This window comes from Schistocerca nitens, chromosome 4 (genome assembly GCF_023898315.1).
Source record: "Schistocerca nitens isolate TAMUIC-IGC-003100 chromosome 4, iqSchNite1.1, whole genome shotgun sequence".
In the NCBI taxonomy this organism is placed as follows: Eukaryota; Metazoa; Arthropoda; class Insecta; order Orthoptera; family Acrididae; genus Schistocerca; species Schistocerca nitens.
The window spans coordinates 445880747-445901279 of record NC_064617.1 but is presented as its reverse complement, the minus strand read 5'-3'; the positions used below and the strand labels follow the sequence as shown (position 1 = coordinate 445901279).

Genomic DNA, 20533 nt, shown 5'->3' with positions numbered 1-20533 from the left:
GTCATTGGCATACAAAAACATTTCAAGTGCTGATGAACTCGTCACATTGACACAGCTTGGTGGCTTTGGTGTTGACGTAGCGTTATTGGATCATGTGCCACTAAATGTAAGATTTTTACCCTAGGCATATTATATTTCAGTGAGTATTCTCCCCATGATAGTGTATGCAGATGTGATGGATTTTGGCAGCAGGAGAATTCACTGTGTGTTCAGTATCTCTTACACCTTGAATGTTACCTACCTAGCAGCTGTGCTTAAGTTCTGCCCTTGGGCTGGACTGTCACCACCATTACTGACAAGCATGCCCATTCAAAAATGAGTCTGCATGTGTATGTCCTCAGCATCTGTTGCATTACAAGATGATGATATTGTTACTCATTTTTATAGAAAGGTTTAAATCTTTCAGGAATTACACCTCAAGACATACACTGATTGAAAAGGTCTATTTATTTATTTATTTTCTGTCCATATAACAAAAAGTTTTTGGACATTGTCGGTAAAATTTAGCTTACATAACACACATGCAGTAAAATATTTACATTCTTTCATAACATCATATGGATCAGACACGTGTCTGTACACACTATTTTTCAAAAGGGCACTACAAGTAGATTCCTCTATAGTATAACACAATTTAGCTTATATTTATAATAGTACAGTACACATAATACAGTGTATAATTACATTCTTTCATACATCTAATAGATTGGAGACATTGTCTATATACACCGTTTACCAAGATGGCATTACAACTTAAAGTCCTCTATAGAGTAACAACACGTCTCTATTAATAATTGCTTCAGTCTACTCTTTAGATTTGCTTTCTTGAGTTCACAGGGTAGTGCATTGTAGAAAATTGCTCCCATTCTATGTGGGCTGTGGTCAGTTGCCTTTTCATTGGTCACAATTCTATGAAAATTTTCCCTTCCCCGTGTATCATAGTTGTGTACATTACTGGTTGTCATTTTAAATTCAGGATTTTGTTTCACAAACATGACTGTCTCCAGTATATACATGGAGTACACTGTAAGAATTTTATATTTCCTAAAGATATCTCTACAAGGCTCTCTCTACTTTACCTTGGCTACCATTCTTACTGCCTTTTTTTGTGATCTAAAAAGTCTATATGAACTGCTGATGCCCCACCCCATATCTCAGTACCATACTGAAGGCGCAGATGAATCAACCCAAAATATATTTGCCTTAAAGTATCATGGTCCAAGAAGGCTGAGACCCGTTTCAGTAGATACACATTTCTACTGATTTTCTTGCAAATGTTATCTACATGTTCTTTCCATGATAAGTTTTCATCAACAACGATGCCCAGAAATTTATGTGAGTTTGCATATGCAAGACCCAATGGGGATGTAAATACAGTATCAGTTATGGCAGCATTATAACTGTGGATGAACTTCATTATTACCGTTTTGTCTTTATTTACAAGAAGCTTGTTTGCTGTAAGGTAAGCTGACAGAGTATTGGAACTGATCTCGGTACTGTTAGCTGCAGACTGCATATCACTGCCACAGCTGATGAAGGATATGTCATCGGCATAGCTTACAATCATGCAATTTTGGGGTTAAAATAAGTTGTTTACATAAACAAGGATGAGAAAAGACCCTAGTATGCTTCCTTGAGGCATGCCACATTGAAGTGTCCTGAAGGTTGATTTGGTTGCTAGGAACTGCTCATTATTTTTATAAGTTAGCTTTATACACTGTTTCCTGTCTTTCAAATAGGAAGTAAGTACTTTCAAGGCTAGTCCTCTCAACGCGTACTCTTCTAGCTTACACAGAAGAATGGTATGATTCACAGTATCAAAGGCTTTACTCATATCTAGGAAAGTGCCTATTACTTTTGTCCAGCTTATTTAATATTTCATGTATAAAAGATGCTACTGCTGTTGTAGTAGATCACCCTTTTCTAAATCCATGTTGTTGGTTGTTTAACAGATTGTGTTTGGTGGAATATGATTCAACTTGATTTAGTATTACTCTCTCTAGCAATTTGCCTAGTTCCGAGGTTAATGATATTGGCCTGTAGTTTTTAGTGTCAGTTTTTAATCCCTTTTTATGCACTGGTATAATTTCAGTAATTTTCAAAAGGTTAGGGAATACACCATTACTGAGGGAGGTATTTATCAAGTGAGTCAGGGGTTTCACTAATTCATTCCTGCATTCTTTTAGCAGTTTAGGTGAAATGTCATCGCAGCCATAAGACATTTTTGGTCGAAGTGTTGATATGATTGTTAGGACGTCCCTCTCAGTAAGGCCGTTGATATAAAAGGACTGGCTAGATTTTCCAGGACTAAAATTTTATGGCTTGACATGAACTTCATTTGTACCAACTGTACTGAACTTATGTATAAATTTCTCACACATTTCTTGTGGGTCATTTATTTCTTCACCATTTTCTTTTAATGTTATGTTGCAGTGTTCACAGAAATTCTGTTTCCCACTTTCTTTATGCATTATTTTCCAGGCAGTTTTACTGATACAGCTAGGGTTCCTTATTTCAGAGGTATATTTCTGCACTTTTAGGTTAGTCAAGGACACTCCGTTTTTCTGAGCAGTTTATATTTTGTTGAGAAATATTGTAGTTTAGTATCTCTAAAAAGAATACAGCAATCTTTCATTTTCTCCCTCAGTTCAATAATTTCAGAAGGGAGATTCTCGGCTTTACGGTTTACAGCTTTATTTACTTTAATGTAGTTTTCTAAGATGTTTACATTTACTTTCTCTTTTCCTACATTTGTGAGAATATGATCTTCGTATTTGCAGTGACTTGTGTAGGTTCTGAGTTCATTTGTTTAAAGTTATAACACTGTAATCCATCCATATAGTGCAAATAATTAACACTATTATTTAATGAGTCTATGTTGATGTCTCCAACAAGCAACAAGTGTTTTTTATACACTGCTGTCCCCTCCAGCAAATCCTCTAGGCAATTTAGAAACTCTTCTGTGTTACTTCCAGGTGACCTATACAGTGCTGCTATAATAAGGCTGTTGTTTCCATTCTTTAGATTTACTGCTGCAACCTCAAATACCATTTCAGTACTCAGATCATCTATCCATTTCACTTTTTCACATTTTATATCATTTCTACTATAAATGCCTACCCCACCACTTTTGTGTGTCTTTCTGCAGTACAGGTTTATAAGTTTGTAATTTTTTAGCCTGTAACCATATGCTTCCTCTTCCTTGCATCCCAATTCACTTGCTAGGAAGAGGTGTGGCTAAGTTTCATTTAGGTAAACACTCAGCTGCTCTGTTTTACTAGTTACATACTGGACATTCTGATATGCAACAGTTAATTTATTATGCTTTCGTCTAAAAAACACATCACTGTTTACTTTGTGACAGAGAATTCTATTTAATTTGTCTTTTTCTTTGATAATTTCCCATATTTTGTCACACAAGAATTTTTTGCCTTCAGAATTTAGGTGCGTACCATGTCTGGTATGTAGGCTTCTTTTCAGTTTGCCTATATCTAATATTTTACATTTGCCAAAACGAGTACACATTTGTTTCATTTTAATGTTTGTTTTTCGAATCAACTTTTTTACGCACGAATTGTACATGAGATCATACCTGTGAGGCAGCGTTGTAATAATGGTGTTTCATGATTTATTTTTTTCTAGGAGGTTTTCCAGGCTTGCTAGGCAATTTCATTCTTCATTTCTTTTGATGTCATTGGCACCAGCTATACACACTAGATATTCATTCTCTTCTTTCTTGTTTCCCTGCAGGTTGACATCAGTAACAGATTTCGTACTTGTACTTGGTTTCACTATTCCTATTGCTTGGATACCTTTGTAATTGTCCTGTAAAACGCTCGCCAAATTTCTGCCGTGGCTGTCTGTTAATAAGAGAATGTTATACCTTTTTTTCGACGGTTTGACGATCGTACTTTTTACCTTTTTTTTTTTTTCCTCCACTGCATAGTTTATGAAATTCATTTTCACCACATTTCACACTTTCACATTTATCACTATTGGTTTCTGGTAAGAGCTGAGGCACAGGTAGTGCAAGTCTAACTGTTTTGCGAGAGTTTTCACTTTTTTTTTTTTGCTGCGAAGATTACTTTTAGTAAAGTTTTCCATAGACACACTCGAAATAACCTCATATTTCGATCCAGTCACTTGACTACAGTTTTCGGAATACAGGATATTAAAATTGTTTTCACACTCAAGACTTGGTTTGCTCACTGTAGGTGACATTTTTTCACCTTGGGCTTTACATTTGCCGTTCACTGTTTTCCATTCCATCAACTTATAGTTGCTAACTTTCGGCAGTACACTCATGTTTTGTTTCGACCTAAGCTCCATATTTTCGTGCTTTAGGCTGTCATTTTCTCTTCTTAATCCTATGATTACTGATTGTAAACTTGAAATATGTTCACTATACATTTTAAGTTCATCTTTGCACTTCATACAAGCGATCTTTCGAACTACATCACTGTAATTTAATTTAGCAGTAACATCATGTACATCTATACTTACCGCCATCTTGTCAAGGATGTTGCTAAAGGATGGCCCTATCAAGCCCATATAAGATCTTTTTCCACTTCTAGAAACATCATCATAACCACTTTAGTGACTCAACGGAGTTCCTGTTCTTCTTAAGGATTGTGTTGTTTAAACTGATTACTAGTGATGCTTGTGAAATAGTTGTGTTGGAGTAAATCTAATGAATCAGTATTTCATTGTTTATGTTTAAGGTCCTTGTTTGTTTCCACTATTAGGAAATAATAATAGAATTTGGTGACCAGTGGTTTCAGTGAGTCATCATTTCTGTAACAGACACTCTCTGGGGACATAGATGTGAATTTTGATTATAGCTGTGTGCCAATTACCTGTGCCACTATTAAATAACATGACTGAAAATTCATTCTCGTAATTTCTCATAACGATACTTCTCATTAACTTTATTGCCCGCCTCTGCAGCTGAGGGGTCAGCATAGCAGAATCCTAGGCAAGGGCTCCAGGTTTCATTGCCAGCTGGGTCGGTGATTTTTTCTGCTTGGGGATTGGGCTTTAGCCGGCCAGTGTGGCCGAGCGGTTCTAGGCGCTACAGTCTGGAACCGCGCGACCGCTACGGTCGCAGGCCCGAATCCTGCCTCGGGCGTGGATGTGTGTGATGTCCTTAGGTTAGTTAGGTTTAAGTAGTTCTAAGTTCTAGAGGAGTGATGACCTCAGTAGTTAAGTCCCATAGTGCTCAGAGCCATTTGAATCATTTTTTGATTGGGTTTTGAGTTATCTCCATCATAATTTTATCCACATTGACACGCAAGTCGTTGAATTGGCGTCAGCTAAAAAGACTTTCACCAGGTGAATGGTCTACCCCATGGGAGGTCCTAGCCACATGCACATTTCATTAACTTTATTTTAATGTAAATGTAGTGTAATGTGGAGTTAAATAGCTGCTGTTGACACAATGTTTCATTTTATAGCAACTATGGCTGTGACATTTGGAAGTTCTGCATGGTTTTTGCTGTATTTTGCTGTACATGCCTTCTCTGGAACAGCAGGAAAGTTAGTTGAAAAATTACTGTGTCTGCTGCCTCAAGGGGGTCTTCTTCGTGGTCTGATTATAATGTGGCAGTATGAGTTAAGAGGTAAGTCTGCACATATCACAAGAGGAATCCTGAACTGAGTAGTAAATTGAAGCTACAGTACCAATTCCAGTGTTTTAAACCACAACTGTGTGGTTGATCCTTGCTGGAATGTCAATGTATCGTAATTAGCTGCACTGTAGTGATAAGTTGGCAAGTATATTAAAGAAAGCACCAGATTCTATAATTTTTTGAGGTTGAAACTGCTATCTCTGTTCTTCACTAAATGAAATTTAACTGCTTCTTTCACCATGGAGCTACAGATTCAATTTATGCATACTGTTTTTGCCACTCAACATCTGATGGTTATATGTCTGTTATTTAAAATGGCAGAATGAGTGCTGTACTGTCAGTATGTGGCTCATTATGAAGATGACCACAAGGTATGCAGCTAAAATAGTAGCATTAGCAGCAGCAGAAGAAGAAGAATAAGAAGAAGAAGAAGAAGAAGAAGGGTAGTTTCTGCGGGTGGACTCTGGAAATTTAATAGATCAGTTATTGCACCACGAGAACACAAAAATGCACACCATCACACACTTCCAGCCTTTTCGTACATTTTACAGAATCACAACTCTGTATCAGGAGTCTTTCAGTAAGACACAGAATTGTCTGCTACAAGGATCAGAATCTGTAAAAAGACTTTGTAATCTCCATATTACCCATTCAGGTTGCACTGGCAAGCATTAAAACTACAACATAAGAATAATATTTCATCCTCTCCTTACTTAAACTACAGAAAGGAGTTTACTTTGTACTTATGTTGTGTGGACAATAGCAGTCAAAACTAAAATGGTTGCTGTTTTATTTTGACATAGTAGTTATTATTAAGTAGTTAAAGAAAAACTTGGGATTCAGTTCATTACCAGAGAACTCCTTTTACAAATAACTGAACTTGGTGTTATTCAGTTTCACACCCTCCCACATGTAGATTAGTCAGACACTGAGCAATACAGGGGTAAACAATCCTTAGAGCAGTAATGACACAAGGAAAAGATTTCATTATGAGATACAACCTGACCTACAGTTCTGATGTTATATAAAGTGGTTGTTGCATCATATTGTTACCAAAAACTATTTTCTTAACCAGGAAAAAACACTCCTTTAAATCACTACCTTTCAATTGTGGTATTGTTTTGCAAAAAATAATGCAGGTGACATCTTTGTAAAAACCGAACTTGGGCTCCATCAGTATTGACTTCACTAACAAAATGAGTTTCTCAATACATTTTGTTTCTCTTTAATGTTTATTCTTAAAGACTGCAGTACTTTTGTGCTTTACTTGATAATATGTGGCCACTAATTTACTCCCTTTACGTACCACTGTTACTGTTGCCATTTGGAAGGGAAAGAATTGTAATTGTTGTGTTATTTGTCACTTGTGTAGGTTATTACATGCAAATAGTGTTTTCCTGAAGCTTGCTACTAGAATCTGACTAAAACTGCTTGTTCATCAACACTTGACACCTTGGAACTGGTTTTCTCCAATTAGACCCCCCTGTGGGTTCGGGGGTTAGAATAGGCCCGCGGTATTCCTGCCTGTCGTAAGAGGCGACTAAAAGGAGTCTCAACTGTTTCGGCCTTATGTGCAGGTCCCCTCTCGGGTTTGACCTCCATCGTTCTAAATTATTCTGAAGAGCGAGCCAATTGGGGAAGGGCGCCTTACATGGTGCACTGTATCCGTCGTGCAATTAGACCTTTAGCCGGCTTTCTCGTCGTTGCAATGGTGTCCCGCTCGTTTTCGATCTCTTGGGCGATTACCACGCTGCACTCTGCAGTGTTTCTTTTATCTGCGACGATGACCTTCGACAGTTTTGCACCTAAGATCCAGCACGGTAGCCAGTCCGTTGTGGTGGGGCCGCCATGTACCCTCTTGGTTGTAGCCCCCTGACAACACAGGGATCGCTCTACTGATGCCTGCGCCGTAACCTCCCCACGTATGCCAAGGAGTAGATGCCCATCTCCCTGGGGCATCGGGACTCCCGGCAATGGCCATCCTGCCAGGTGGCCTTTGCTGTGGCTGGGTGGCGCCCGTGGGGAGAGCTCTTGGTCGGAGTAGGTGGCATCAGGGCGGATGACCCGCAATGAAGCGTGGTACATCATCTCTCGCTGGCGGCCAGCCGTCAGCAGTCTCTAAGCGTTCCAAAGCTCACTTTAAGGCTAATGTGTATGACCCCAAATCGTTCCCCTCCCTGGCCACACCATGGGAGGAACGAAAGGCTATGAATGAGAGCGACAGGTATTCGCCCCGGTATCTCGTCTGTACCAGAGCTGACGGGGAATCGTTTGTGTCTGTGAAGCCTCAGTTCTTTGTCGAACATTTAGAGGACAAGTTCGGGGAGGTGGAGGGCTTGTCCAAGATGCGGTCAGGGTCAGTCTTAATAAAAACGGCATCCTCTGCCCAGTCACGAGCCTTGCTCGCTTGTACGAAGTTGGGGGATGTTTCTGTCACTATCACCCCCCATAAAAGCTTAAATATGGTTCAGGGAATTATTTTTCACCGCGATCTCCTTTTACAGTCCGATGACGAGCTGCGCACCAACTTAGAGCGACGAGGTGTACATTTCGTCCGGCGTGTTCATCGGGGTCCGAGGGACAATCAGGTAGCTACCGGTGCCTTCATCTTGGCCTTCGAAGGTGATATCTTACCAGAGAAGGTCAAGGTGATGGTCTACCGGTGTGACGTCAAACCCTATATCCCTCCCCCGATGCGGTGCTTTAAGTGCTGGAAGTTCGGTCACATGTCCTCTCGCTGTACTTCTAGCCTCACATGTCGAGATTGTGGACGCCCATCTCATCCCGATACTCCATGTGCTCCGCCTCCCGTCTGTGTCAACTGTGGAGAGCCTCATTCCCCTTGCTCGCCGGACTGTAGTGTCTTACAGAAAGAACGCAAAATCATGGAATATAAGACCCTGGACCGACTGACTTACACTGAGGCTAAGCGGAAATTTGAACGACTACATCCCGTGCGCATGATGTCATCTTATGCCTCCACTGTCACTCCTGCTCCAGCTCCTTCAGCTGCAAGATATACAGTCAGCTCTCAGAATCAGAGGACCTCACCTGCCCCCTTGACAATGGGGGCCCCTTCTCTTGCTGTTGCTCCCACACCATCTACCTCGGGAGCAGCACCCACTAAACCATCGGGGACACCAGTCCCCCCTTCTCAGCCGGAGAAGCGTAAGTCTTCTTCGGCTTCTCTCGCTCGGAAGGGATCCCTTGGGTCACTCCCTTCCCAGGTTCCTACCAGCGGCACAGCAGACACCAGCCAGTGGCTGAAGCAGCCACAGGTCGCTGGTCGACGGGCTTCGCGTTTCGCTTCGGTCCCAGAGACTGACTCCAATAAGCCCTCTCACCAACGGCAACCAAAGGAACAGCGAGAGAAAACGACTTTGACGACCCGTAAGTCCAAGACACCTGTGGTGGCACCTACTCCACCGCTACATAAAAGCTCTGCATCTGAGGATGAGGTGGAATCCTTGCGTCCGCTGAGGACCTCGATCTCGCCGATCCCTCAGACGCAATGGATAGCACTTGCACGGGTGCTCCATCGGATGCGGCAGGTGACCCAGCGGCGTAATCTGCCTTCCCAGTCCCGTCACGCCTTTCTCCGCAATGGCCAATACCATCCTCCAGTGGAACTGCAGCGGTTTCTTCCACCATCTAGCTGAGCTCCGCCAACTTATCAGCCTTCACCCTTTCTTCTGCATTGCTCTCCAGGAAACTTGGTTTCCAGCAATGCGAACCCCCGCCCTCCGTGGCTATCGGGGTTATTATAAGAACCGAGCAGCTTATGAAAGGGTGTCTGGTGGCGTCTGCATATATGTCCTTCACACTCTGCACAGCGAGTCTGTCCCTCTCCAGACGCCTTTAGAGGCTGTCGCTGTACGCGTGTGGACGCCACAGGCTGTTACCGTCTGCAGTCTTTACATTCCACCGGATGGTGATGTCTCGCAGCATGTCCTGGCTGCACTGGTCGCCCAATTGCCGCCACCTTTCTTGCTATTGGGCGACTTCAACGCCCATAACCCTCTGTGGGGTGGGTCAGTGGCAACAGGTCGAGGCGCCATCGTTGAGCATTTATTGGCGCAGCTCGATCTCTCGCTGTTAAATGATGGTGCCTTCACACACTTCAGTGTGGCGCATGGCACCTACTCCGCCATTGACCTTTCAATCTGTAGCCATAGCCTCTTACCATCTGTCCAATGGAGTGTGCATGACGACCTGTGTGGTAGTGACCACTTTCCGCTCTTTTTGTCACTACCACAGCGTCACTCTTCTGGGCGCCCTAGCAGATGGGCTATGAATAAGGCTGACTGGGACTTGTTCTCCTCCACTGCCGCTTTTGAGCCTCTCTCTACTGATGACATTGATGCGGTGGTTCAATCGGTCACCACCGGCATCGTTACTGCCGCCGAATCTGCCATTCCCCGTTCTTCTGGGTCCCCTCGGCGGAAGGCTGTGCCTTGGTGGTCGCCTGCGATCGCTGAAGCGATTAAAGATCGCCGGCGGGCGCTCGAGCATCACAAGCGACATCCCTCCATAGACCACCTTATCGCCTTCAAACGGCTGCGTGCGCGGGCCCGCCTCCTTATCCGCCAAGGCAAGAAGGAGTGCTGGGAGCGGTATGTGTCCACCATTGGCCTCCATGTCACTCCATCGCAGGTCTGGGCCAAGATTCGACGCGTCTACGGCTATCGGCCACCTGAATGGAGCAGTTTGTACTGACTCCGACGTCATTGCAAATCGCTTAGCAGAGCATTTTGCTATGAGTTCCGCTTCTGCGAATTACCCCCAGGCCTTCCGCTCCATTAAAGAGCGGATGGAACGTCGGAGCCTTTCGTTTCGCACCAACCACCTAGAATCTTACAATGCTCCATTTAGTGAGTGGGAATTTCGCAGTGCCCTAGCTGCTTGCCCTGATACCACTCCTGGACCAGATGGCATCCACTGTCAGATGCTGAAACACCTTTCAGTGGACTGCCAGCGGCGCCTTCTCGCTCTTTACAACCGTCTTTGGGTCGAGGGGAAGTTTCCGTCGCAATGGCGGGAAGGCATTGTCATCCCCGTTTTGAAACCTGGAAAGACCCCTCTGGACGTGGACAGCTACCGTCCCATTAGCCTCACCAACGTTCTTTGCAAGTTGCTTGAACGGATGGTGAGCCGGCGCTTGAATTGGATACTGGAGTCTCGGGGCCTTCTGGCTCCGTCTCAGGGTGGGTTCCGTAAAGGCCGCTCCGCCACCGACAATCTGGTGAGCCTGGAGTCGGCCATCTGTACTGCCTTTGCCCGCCGTCAGCACCTGGTCGCTGTCTTTTTCGACATGCGGAAGGCGTATGATACGACATGGCGTCATCACATCCTTTCTGCGCTTCATGGATGGGGTCTTCGGGGTCCTCTGCCGATTTTTATCCGCAATTTTCTGTTGTGTCGTACCTTCCGCGTGCAAGTCGCGGCCTCGTCTAGTTCCTCCCACGTCCAGGAGAACGGTGTGCCACAGGGTTCTGTTTTAAGTGTCTGTCTGTTTTTAATAGCCATTAACGGGCTTGCTGCGGCCGTGGGAAATTCTGTCTCCGCTTCCCTGTATGCTGACGACTTCTGCCTTTACTACAGCTCTACTGGCAATGCAGCTGTTGAACGTCAGCTACAGGGCGCTATCTGTAAGGCGCAGTCTTGGGCTGTAGCGCATGGGTTTCAGTTTTCGGCAGCCAAGACCCGCGTTATGCATTTCTGCCGGCGCCGAACAGCCCATCCTGAGCCGCGGCTTTATATTGCCGATGAACTCCTTGCTGTGGTGGAGACCCACAGGTTTTTGGGGATGGTTTTCGATGCCCGGTTGACTTGGCTGCCTCATGTCCGGCAGCTTAAACAGACGTGTTGGCGGCATCTAAACGCTCTGAGATGCTTGAGCCACACCCGCTGGGGCGCCGACCGCTCTACCCTGTTGCGGCTCTACCAGGCGTTAATCCAGTCCCGTCTGGATTATGGGAGCCTGGCTTATGGCTCAGCATCCCCATCTACGTTGCGGGTGCTGGACCCCATTCTCCACAGCGGGATACGCCTTGCCACTGGTGCTCTCTGCACCAGCCCTGTGGTCAGCGTCCTAGTGGAGGCAGGTGTCCCTCCACTGCGGTTCCGACGCCAACAATTACTGGCTGCTTATGCTGCCCATGTTTTTAGCTCGCCCGGGCATCCAAATTACCGTGTCCTGTTCCCGCAGTCAGTCAGTCCATCTGCCAGAACGTCGGCCCCGGTCGGGTTGTCCGATCGCCGTACGCGTCAAGGAGCTTCTCTCCGGGCTTGGGCTTGTCCCTGTTCCACCTCCTTTCCGGGCACCTCTGCGTACACCCCCGTGGTGCGTTCCTCGCCCTTGCCTTCGGCTAGACTTGGCACAGGGCTCGAAGGACTCAGTCCCTCCAGAGGCCTTCCGCCGCCGCTTTTATTCCATCCTGGCCACGTATCAGGGCTCTGGCATTGTTTGCACCGACGGCTCGATGGTTGCTGGTCGAGTCGGTTATGCGCTCACTGTAGGGGACCATTCCGAACAACGTTCCTTGCCGGCTGGCTGCAGCGTTTACACTGCTGAGCTGGTCGCCATCTTTCGAGCCCTAGAGTATATCCGCTCCTGCTCAGGTGAGTCCTTCGTTATCTGTAGCGATTCCCTGAGCAGTTTACGAGCTCTCGACCAGTGTTTTCCTCGTTCCCGTCTGGTGATGGCTATCCATGAGTCCCTGCATACTCTTGCGCGTTGCGGCCGCTCTGCGGTCTTCGTGTGGACCCCAGGCCATGTTGGGATCCCCGGCAACGAGAATGTTGACCGGCTGGCGAAAGAGGCGACTAGTGCACTATCTCTGGACGTTGGCCTCCCGGAGACAGATTTGCGAGCGTTCCTACGCCGCAAAATTCTGGACCTTTGGGACACTGAATGGCGCGCCCTGCCTTCACGCAACAAACTTCGGGCCATCAAGGGGGCTACCGGTGTGTGGCGCTCCTCCTTGCGGGTCTCTCGCAAGGAGTCTGTTGTCCTCTGCTGGCTGCGCATTGGGCACACGTGGATGACGCACGGCCACTTATTGCGACGAGAGGACCCACCTTTATGTCGCTGCGGCTCCATTTTGACGGCGGTCCACATTTTATTGGACTGTCCACTTTTAGCTGTGCTCAGGCAGTTGTTCGCACTGCCTGACACGCTCCCTGCCCTTTTAACAGATGACTCGGCTATGGCTGACTTAGTTTTACGTTTTATTCGGGCAGGGGGTTTTTATCATTTAATATGAGTGTTTGTGTTTTATTTTGTTTTGTGTTGATTCTGGCTTTTGGCCTACGGTTTTAAACTCGGTTTTTAATGTGTTCTCGGTGGTTGGCTTTTCCTTTTTTTTTTGTTACTGTGGTCGGCCAACCACCGTGTGCTTTTATTTCATTTTGTCTGATCTCTGTCGGAGTCTTTCTTGTCCCGTGTCGTCTGACGTCTTCCCTGTTTGTTTTTATTCTCTTTGGGCGGTTTTAATTTTTTTGGAAAAAGGGACCGATGACTGTCGCAGTCTGGTCCCTTTAATCCCCCAAACCAACCAACCAACCTCCAATTAGAGTTGAAGATGTCATGTTTGGGACATCTGTTCTTGTACCATGCCACAACAGAGCACGAGTTCACTTGGCAGTGCTTGAGCTACACAATAGTTGATGCTCTCAATGTCATTTAGCTTAAAGAACACTACTGTTCGACCAAGCCTTAACTGAGAAGCATATGATAACTGTCATCTGCATGTTACAGTGGTGAGCAAAAGATATCAGTTAACAGATAATTTTAATTAGATTGTAGTTGCAAGTTGCACACATTGTCCCATAAGAACGGCATAAGTTTTCACAGCTAACAAATGTTGTGTGTGTGTGTGTGTGTGTGTGTGTGTGTGTGTGTGTGCGCAAAAATATTTCCTTTACTGTGCATTTTTCTGTTTACAGGTGATGGACTTCAGTGGAATACTGTGATTTCTCCTCCAGTTGGTAATCCTGAAGACCTAACTATGGCTGATGTATTTTTAATGTACTTTCTTAGTATACTTCTTTACATTTTAATTACTAATTATATGGATACAGTTAAGCCAGGAAAATATGGTGTTGCCAGATCTTGGTATTACATGTTTGCGGTAAGTGCCAGTTGTGTTACTGTCAAAATATTTATGCCATTGTATGACATTTTTAATCTGATATCAAATAGTGCAGCACCATACGTGTCATGAATTTGTTCTTATTGCTGTTTTGGTGCTACTTGTTTTAACTAATTTTGGTACTGTTCATAAGTTTCAAAAAATTCATTGCAATGAGAGAAAGTTTCAGCATAAACTGTGTAGATGAGTAGGGTCATCACAAATCAGTCAGACTGGTACTAGGAATATTTTGTGCAGCTTATGGTTGAATCATTAAGAGAAGCCGGCACAGTGTACTTTAAAGAGTTGCATGACAAGAAGCTAGTCTGACTTGAATGCAAACTGAAAATCTCTGTTTCTGAATAAAAATAATTTCAAGAAATTTTATAAAAAAAATAAAATGATAACTTCAAATTAATAACCCTTAAGATTGCACCTGGTCTTGTCAATATGTAACTAAGTGTGAATGATAGTACTGATAATGGTGTAACTATATTTTCGGAACAACAGTAAAATTTATTTAGTTGATGATGTTTTGCATGCTGGAGAATGTTGAGGAACTTTCTCCTACGAGTGTGCAGACCTCAAAGACCCTGAAACCTTAAATCGTATTTATTCTTCTCACATTATTTTCTTGTGCAGTGACAGCAGCTTAATGAGAAGTGAATTGTAGTCCCATCAATTTCATAATTTTAAACAAGAGAGCAAAATTCATCCTGTTACTGCCATGACTGCATCCAGCTCGTGCACCAGATCAGTTTGCATTAATTGCGACAGACCTAAGTGGCTTCTAATTGCTGCTCATATGAAATCAGGAAACTGTTGAAAATGATAAATGAACATATTTAGAATTTATATACTCTTGGTATATTCTCTGAACAGTACTTTCATACTACATGCTTTTAGAAATAATTAATTATCTGGTTAGTATTCTGACTTAAGCAGGTTATGGTTTTGTGTAAAGGCACCCTTTCATAATGTACCACAATATAAAGACTTCCTACTTTTTGATAATATTACAGGTAATTATCCATATAAGATTACATTACTATATTCAAAGAGTATTTATGAGAGTCTGAGAGCGCTGAAGTCACTCACAGGCAACTGTCTCTTTTTTGACGTTTATCAAAAATTAATGGTTATTTTCAATAAAGTCAATATTTTTTCACACAGCAAGACAGTCGAATCACTGTACACAACTGTCATTACTACTGTGATAGGACAGGAAGAAACAAAGTGTCATTGGGAATTCTGACAAAAAGAGAAGAGAAAAGATCATCATCATCATCATCACTTCTGGACTATGTCTATATCAGTTTGTAAATGTAGCCATTTACAATGACATATTTGTTTTGTTATACTGAATGAATCAATTTGATAATTGAAGAATGAAGTCCCAGATGATGTGAATGCTGAGATACACAATGGGCATGCCATATTGGTCAGATGAGTCATGAAACCAGTATTGGCTTGAAAATTTTCAGTTTTTTACTAAATACCTGGAAAATGTGTTGGTTACAGTTTCAAAGAAGAAAGATTCAAAGATGAAATAGCATTGCAGTGTACCATTTCTCTGCGTGTTGTCACCTTGCTGTTTAGGTAGGTTGTTATGTGTCAGTGAGCAGAATTTATGTCTGTAAGTGAATGATATTGTTCCTTTTGTATTTGATCTTGGACCCACAAATTTACTGCCCTGTATTAGAAATGGTGTTGTTGTTGAAGAGTCTCTAGACAGTTTGGAACAGCAGAAGAAAAGAAGCTGTAGCAGCATTAGTAAATTGAAGATTTCAGTCAATCCATGAGGTGTACACACATAAGTGGATTGGGAAATCAGTGCCAAGGAAAGTGTCTTGAATATACAATGAGTAATATTTGCGATCAGGTGTTGATGATAATAAATAATGTAAAATTTGAGCCTTAAAATGGTAATAGAAGCAAATTAAGCAAATGGTAGACATATGAGTAAAAAAATAGTGGAGTATGGCTAGTAGATTCAGATTCATGTTACTAGTGATATCTTCAAACAGCATGGGGATTATTTGTATGCTTATGACACTTTTTTTCCAGCAATGTTTTCGTAGTAACAATGGTATAGAAAACTTGGAAACACAGGCAGATGTTCAAAGGAACTTTGAAGCACCACCTGATAATCTGGAGCCAGGAATAAAAATTAAAAATTTATTCAAGATCTACACTTCTTTAAGAAAATCTGAATCAAAAGTGGCTGTGAAAGGCATAACTCTTGATATCTATAATGGAGAGATTACAGCTCTCTTGGGCCACAATGGGGCTGGTAAAACCACTACAATGTCTATTCTTTCAGGTATTGATTATCAGTGTTTTTATCATTTTACTTGTTATTTGCTTTTTGTCACTGTACAAATTGAATTATTTTGTCTGTGTGCATACATTACAGAGTAATTGGTTCCATAATCTATACTATTATGTAAAGGCAAGTTGTTATTAATGTTGTAACCCCAAAATCTCGAAGTTCTCAACTGATGTACTTAAAATTGTTCATGTTACTCTAAGAAACATTTGGACAGACATAGGCTGCATATTTTTAAAAATATACTGTGTGATCAGAAACAGTCTGAAAAGCTTGTAAGGGTTTTACAGGGTAGGTTGTGTTGAGAAATAATTGTAGAAAAAAATTTGATATGTTGCACTGTTTCAGAGTTAATTAGCATTGAAGTTAGCCAATCAGGCGATTGCATGTGCAAATTCAAGTGGCCCACCAGATACAGTTAATGTCAATTGTTCTCATAGGATAGATTGAAGCTAAGCCTTTCACCCAGGTGTGATCCTTAATACCATTCCATATACAATTTTTGTATCGCTTTCTTGTTTGGTTAAATTAAACGAAAAACACATTTGGCAACACAGTCACTAGTGGGCTGCTTGAATTTTTGCCGACAATGGGCTGATTGGCTAACTTCAGTGGTAACTAACTTGGGAATTGTGCAGCATATCGTATGTTTTTCTTAACAATTATTTCTCAGCACAATATACCCTGAAACAGACTTACAAGCTTCTAAGACAGTTCCTCATGATCCTGTGCAATATATAATTATACACTGAAGAGCCAAAGAAACTGGTACACCACACTAATATTGTGTAGGGCCCCCACGAGCATGCAGAAGAGCTGCAACACAACATGGCATGGACTCAACTAATGTCTGAAGTAGTGCTGGAGGGAATTGACACTATGAATTATGCAGAATTATGCAGGGCTATCCATAAACCCATAAGAGTGTAAGAGGAGCGGAGAGCTCTTCTGAACAGTAAGTTGCAAGGCATCCCAGATATGCTCAATAATGTTCATGACTATGGGCTTTGGTGGCCAGCAGAAGTGTTGAAACTCACAACAGTGTTCCTGGAGCCATTTTTAGCAATTTTGGACATTTGGGGTGTCCCATTGTACTGCTGGAATTGCCCAAGTCTGTCGGAATGCACAATAGGCATAAATGGATGTAGGTGATCAGACAGGATGCTTATGTACTTCTCACCTGTCATTGTATCTAGATGTATCATGGGTCCCATATCACTCCAGCTGCACACATCCCACACCATTACAGAGCCTTCACCAGCTTGAACAGTCCCCTGCTGACATGCGGGGTCCATGGATTCATGAAGTTGTCTCCATACCCGTACACATCCATCCACTCGAAACAATTTGAAGCGAGACTCGTCTGACCAGGCAACATACTTCCAGTCATCATCAGTCCAGTGTCGGTGTTGACGAGCCCAGGTGAGGCATAAAGCTCTGTGTCGTGCAGTCATCAAGGGTATAAAAGCGGGCCTTCGGCTCCAAAAGCCTACATCAGTGGTGTTTTGTTGGATGGTTCACATGCTGATATTTGTTGATGGTCCAGCATTGAAATATGCAGCAATTTGCAGAACGATTGTACTACTGTTACATTGAATGATTCTCTTCAGTTGTTGGCCCAATTCTTGCAACATCTTTTTCCGGCCGCAGCGATGTCAGAGATTTGATGTTTTACTGTATTCCTGATATTCATGGTACACTTGTGAAATAGTCATACTGGAAAATCATGACTTCATTGCTATATCGGAGATGCTGTGGCCCATCGCTCATGCAGCGAGTAGAACACCATGTTCAAACTTGCTTAAATCTTCATAACCTGCCATTGCAGCCTCAGTAACCGATCTAACAACTACACCAGACACTTGTTGTCTTATATAGGTGCTGACGACCGCAATACCGTATTCTGCCTGTTTATATATCTCAGTACACATGTCTATACAAGTTTCTTTGGTACTTCAGTGTGTATATATCTATCTATACTAATACAAAAGCAAAGTGTGCTTTCCAAAATTCTCGAAAAGTTCTTGACCGAATCGTTTTGAATTTTTACACAATGCTTTAGTAAACATTAGGGCAAACATCCCCCCTGCGGGTCCGGGGTAAGAATAGGCCCGAGGTATGCCTACCTGTCGTAAGAGGCGACTAAAAGGAGTTTCAACCGTTTCAGTCTTCCGTGTGATGGTCCCCCTTGGGGTTTGACCTCCATTTTTCAAAATTCTACAGAAGTACGAGCCTTTTGGGGAAGGACGCCTTACGTGGTGTATCACTGGTCCTCTGTGCACTAAGACCTTGGCACTCAGCATTGTAACTGCGTTGTAACCATACCCACTATTCCTCAAATTGGGCCTAAACGCCTGATGGGTTGTACAAGTTATGCCCATAGTGTGTCCCCATCTGCACCTACGATCATGATGGACTTTCCATGGCACCAGAAATCCAGCATGGTAGCCAGCCCGTTGTGGTGGGGTCGTCATGTACCCTCTAGGTTGTAGCCCCCTGACAACACAGGGATCGTACTGCCGATACCTGAGCTGCACCCTCCCCACGTCGGCCAAGGAGTAGATGCCCATCTCCTTGGGCCATCAGGACTCCTGGCAACGGTCATCCTGCCAGGTGGCCCTTGCTGAGGCTGGGTGGCGCCCGTGGGGAGAGCCCCTGGTTGGAGTGGGTGGTAATGGGGCGGACGTTTCGAAGATGAAACGTCAACATGTATCAGGTCGCTCTGCGGCCGAGTCTTTTAAAAAGAAAGGTACTGTCTCTGGTTCTGGTTCTCCTGCCCTTTCCCCCTTGGCCACTCCCTGGGAGGAAGGACAGGCCCGCCGGTTGGGGCGAAGTACTTCCCCCGCTATTTAGTCTGTTCTCGGACTGATGGGGGGACGTTCGCCACCTCCAAGCCCATGTTCTTTGTTCAGCACATCGAGGACATCTTTGGGGAAATTGAGGCTCTCAGTAAAATGCGTTCGGGGTCCGTTCTTATAAAGACCACCTCTGCCACACAGTCAGCGGCACTCCAGGCGTGCGACTGACTAGGGGACATCCCAGTGTCCATTGTCCCGCATCTGGCACTGAATAGGACGCAGGGGGTTATTTTTCATCGGAACCTCCTGCTGCAATCTGATGAGGAGCTCAGGGTCAACCTGGAGCGCCGAGGCGTGCATTTCGTCCGGCGAGTCCAGCGCGGCCCCAAAGACTGTCTCATCGACACCAGGGCCTTTATCCTCGCCTTTGAGGGGGACGTTCTCCCAGAGAAGGTAAAGGTGATGTGCTACCGGTGCGACGTACGACATTACGTCCCGCCTCCTATGCGCTGCTTTCGGTGTTTGCGCTTTGGGCACATGTTGTCACGGTGTGAGGCTGAGCCCCTTTGTGGCGATTGTGGACGTCCTCTTCGTGAGGAACATACATGCACCCCACTACCTCGGTGCGTTAATTGTCCTGGCATCCACTCGGCTAGATCTTTAGACTGCCCCGCGTATCAGAAGGAGAAGAAGATTCAAGAACTCAAAACTTTGGATCGTCTCTCTTATTCTGAGGCCAGGAAGAAGTATGACCACCTCCATCCCGTGATGTTGACAACTTCGTTTGCCTCAGTCGTGTCCACTCCTTCCACGGTATCCTCACCCCTATCCTGTCCCCCCTCCACCTCCTCCCCCCATCCGGGGTCTATGCCTCCGCCTCCCAAATCCCTCCCTTCCAAATCCTCTTCCCCCGCGGCCCCCGCCCCCTCTGCCCCATGGGCCACCCTTCCTCTTCCTCCCCCGTGGTCCCCGCCCCCTCTGCCCCAGGGGCCACCCTTCCTCTTCCTCCCCCGTGGCCCCCGCCCCCTCTGCCCCAGGGGCCACCCTTCCTCCTCCTCCCCCGTGGCCCCCGCCCCCTCTGCCCCAGGGGGCCACCCTTCCCCCCCGTCGCCTGAGAAGCGATCCTCTTCTCAGGCGTCCATCGGGGAAACGTTCCGGACCCCGGCTTCCGAGGTCCGGCGTTCCAAAACGGACCCCGCGCGTGAGGACTTTCTTCAGGTCCAGCCCACCTTCCCTGTGCCTCCTCGGCCAAGAAGGCCTCCAAGAAGTAGTCTCTATCCCCCTCTCCACCCCGGCGCGTTTTGTCTGACGCTCCATCCGTGAGTCGCTGCTCCCGGCCGTCCTCAGTTTCGCCGGCGCACTCTGCTGCCAGGCGCTCAGCTGGCCTCTCGTCGGCAAATGATGCTGCCCCTCCTACGCAACCCGGGACAGCGGCTGCAGCTGGCGACGACTCGATGGAACAGGATCCGCCTCCCGCCGGTTGTAGTGTTGTTACCTCGAAACCTGGCCCTCCGCAGCCGTCGAGGTGACCAGCTCTTCCCCTGTCTCGTTTCCCCCTTTTTTCTGACTGGCGATGGCCTTGTTACATTGGAACATAAGAGGTATTCAATCTAATCGGGAGGAATTACAACTGATCCTCCGCCTGCA

The 20533-nt window shown here is 44.8% G+C and overlaps 1 protein-coding gene across 2 annotated transcripts in view; it reads left to right on the top strand.

Annotated features, from left to right (window-relative positions):
- LOC126253711 (phospholipid-transporting ATPase ABCA1-like) overlaps window positions 1–20533 on the top strand; it is a 466051-nt gene that overhangs the window by 152134 nt on the left and 293384 nt on the right. For both annotated transcript variants that reach the window (XM_049955246.1, XM_049955245.1), the window contains exons 7-9: window positions 5454–5618; window positions 13575–13759; window positions 15827–16082. In XM_049955246.1, coding sequence (XP_049811203.1) covers window positions 5454–5618; window positions 13575–13759; window positions 15827–16082 — 606 coding nt within the window. The remainder of the gene's footprint in view (window positions 1–5453; window positions 5619–13574; window positions 13760–15826; window positions 16083–20533) is intronic.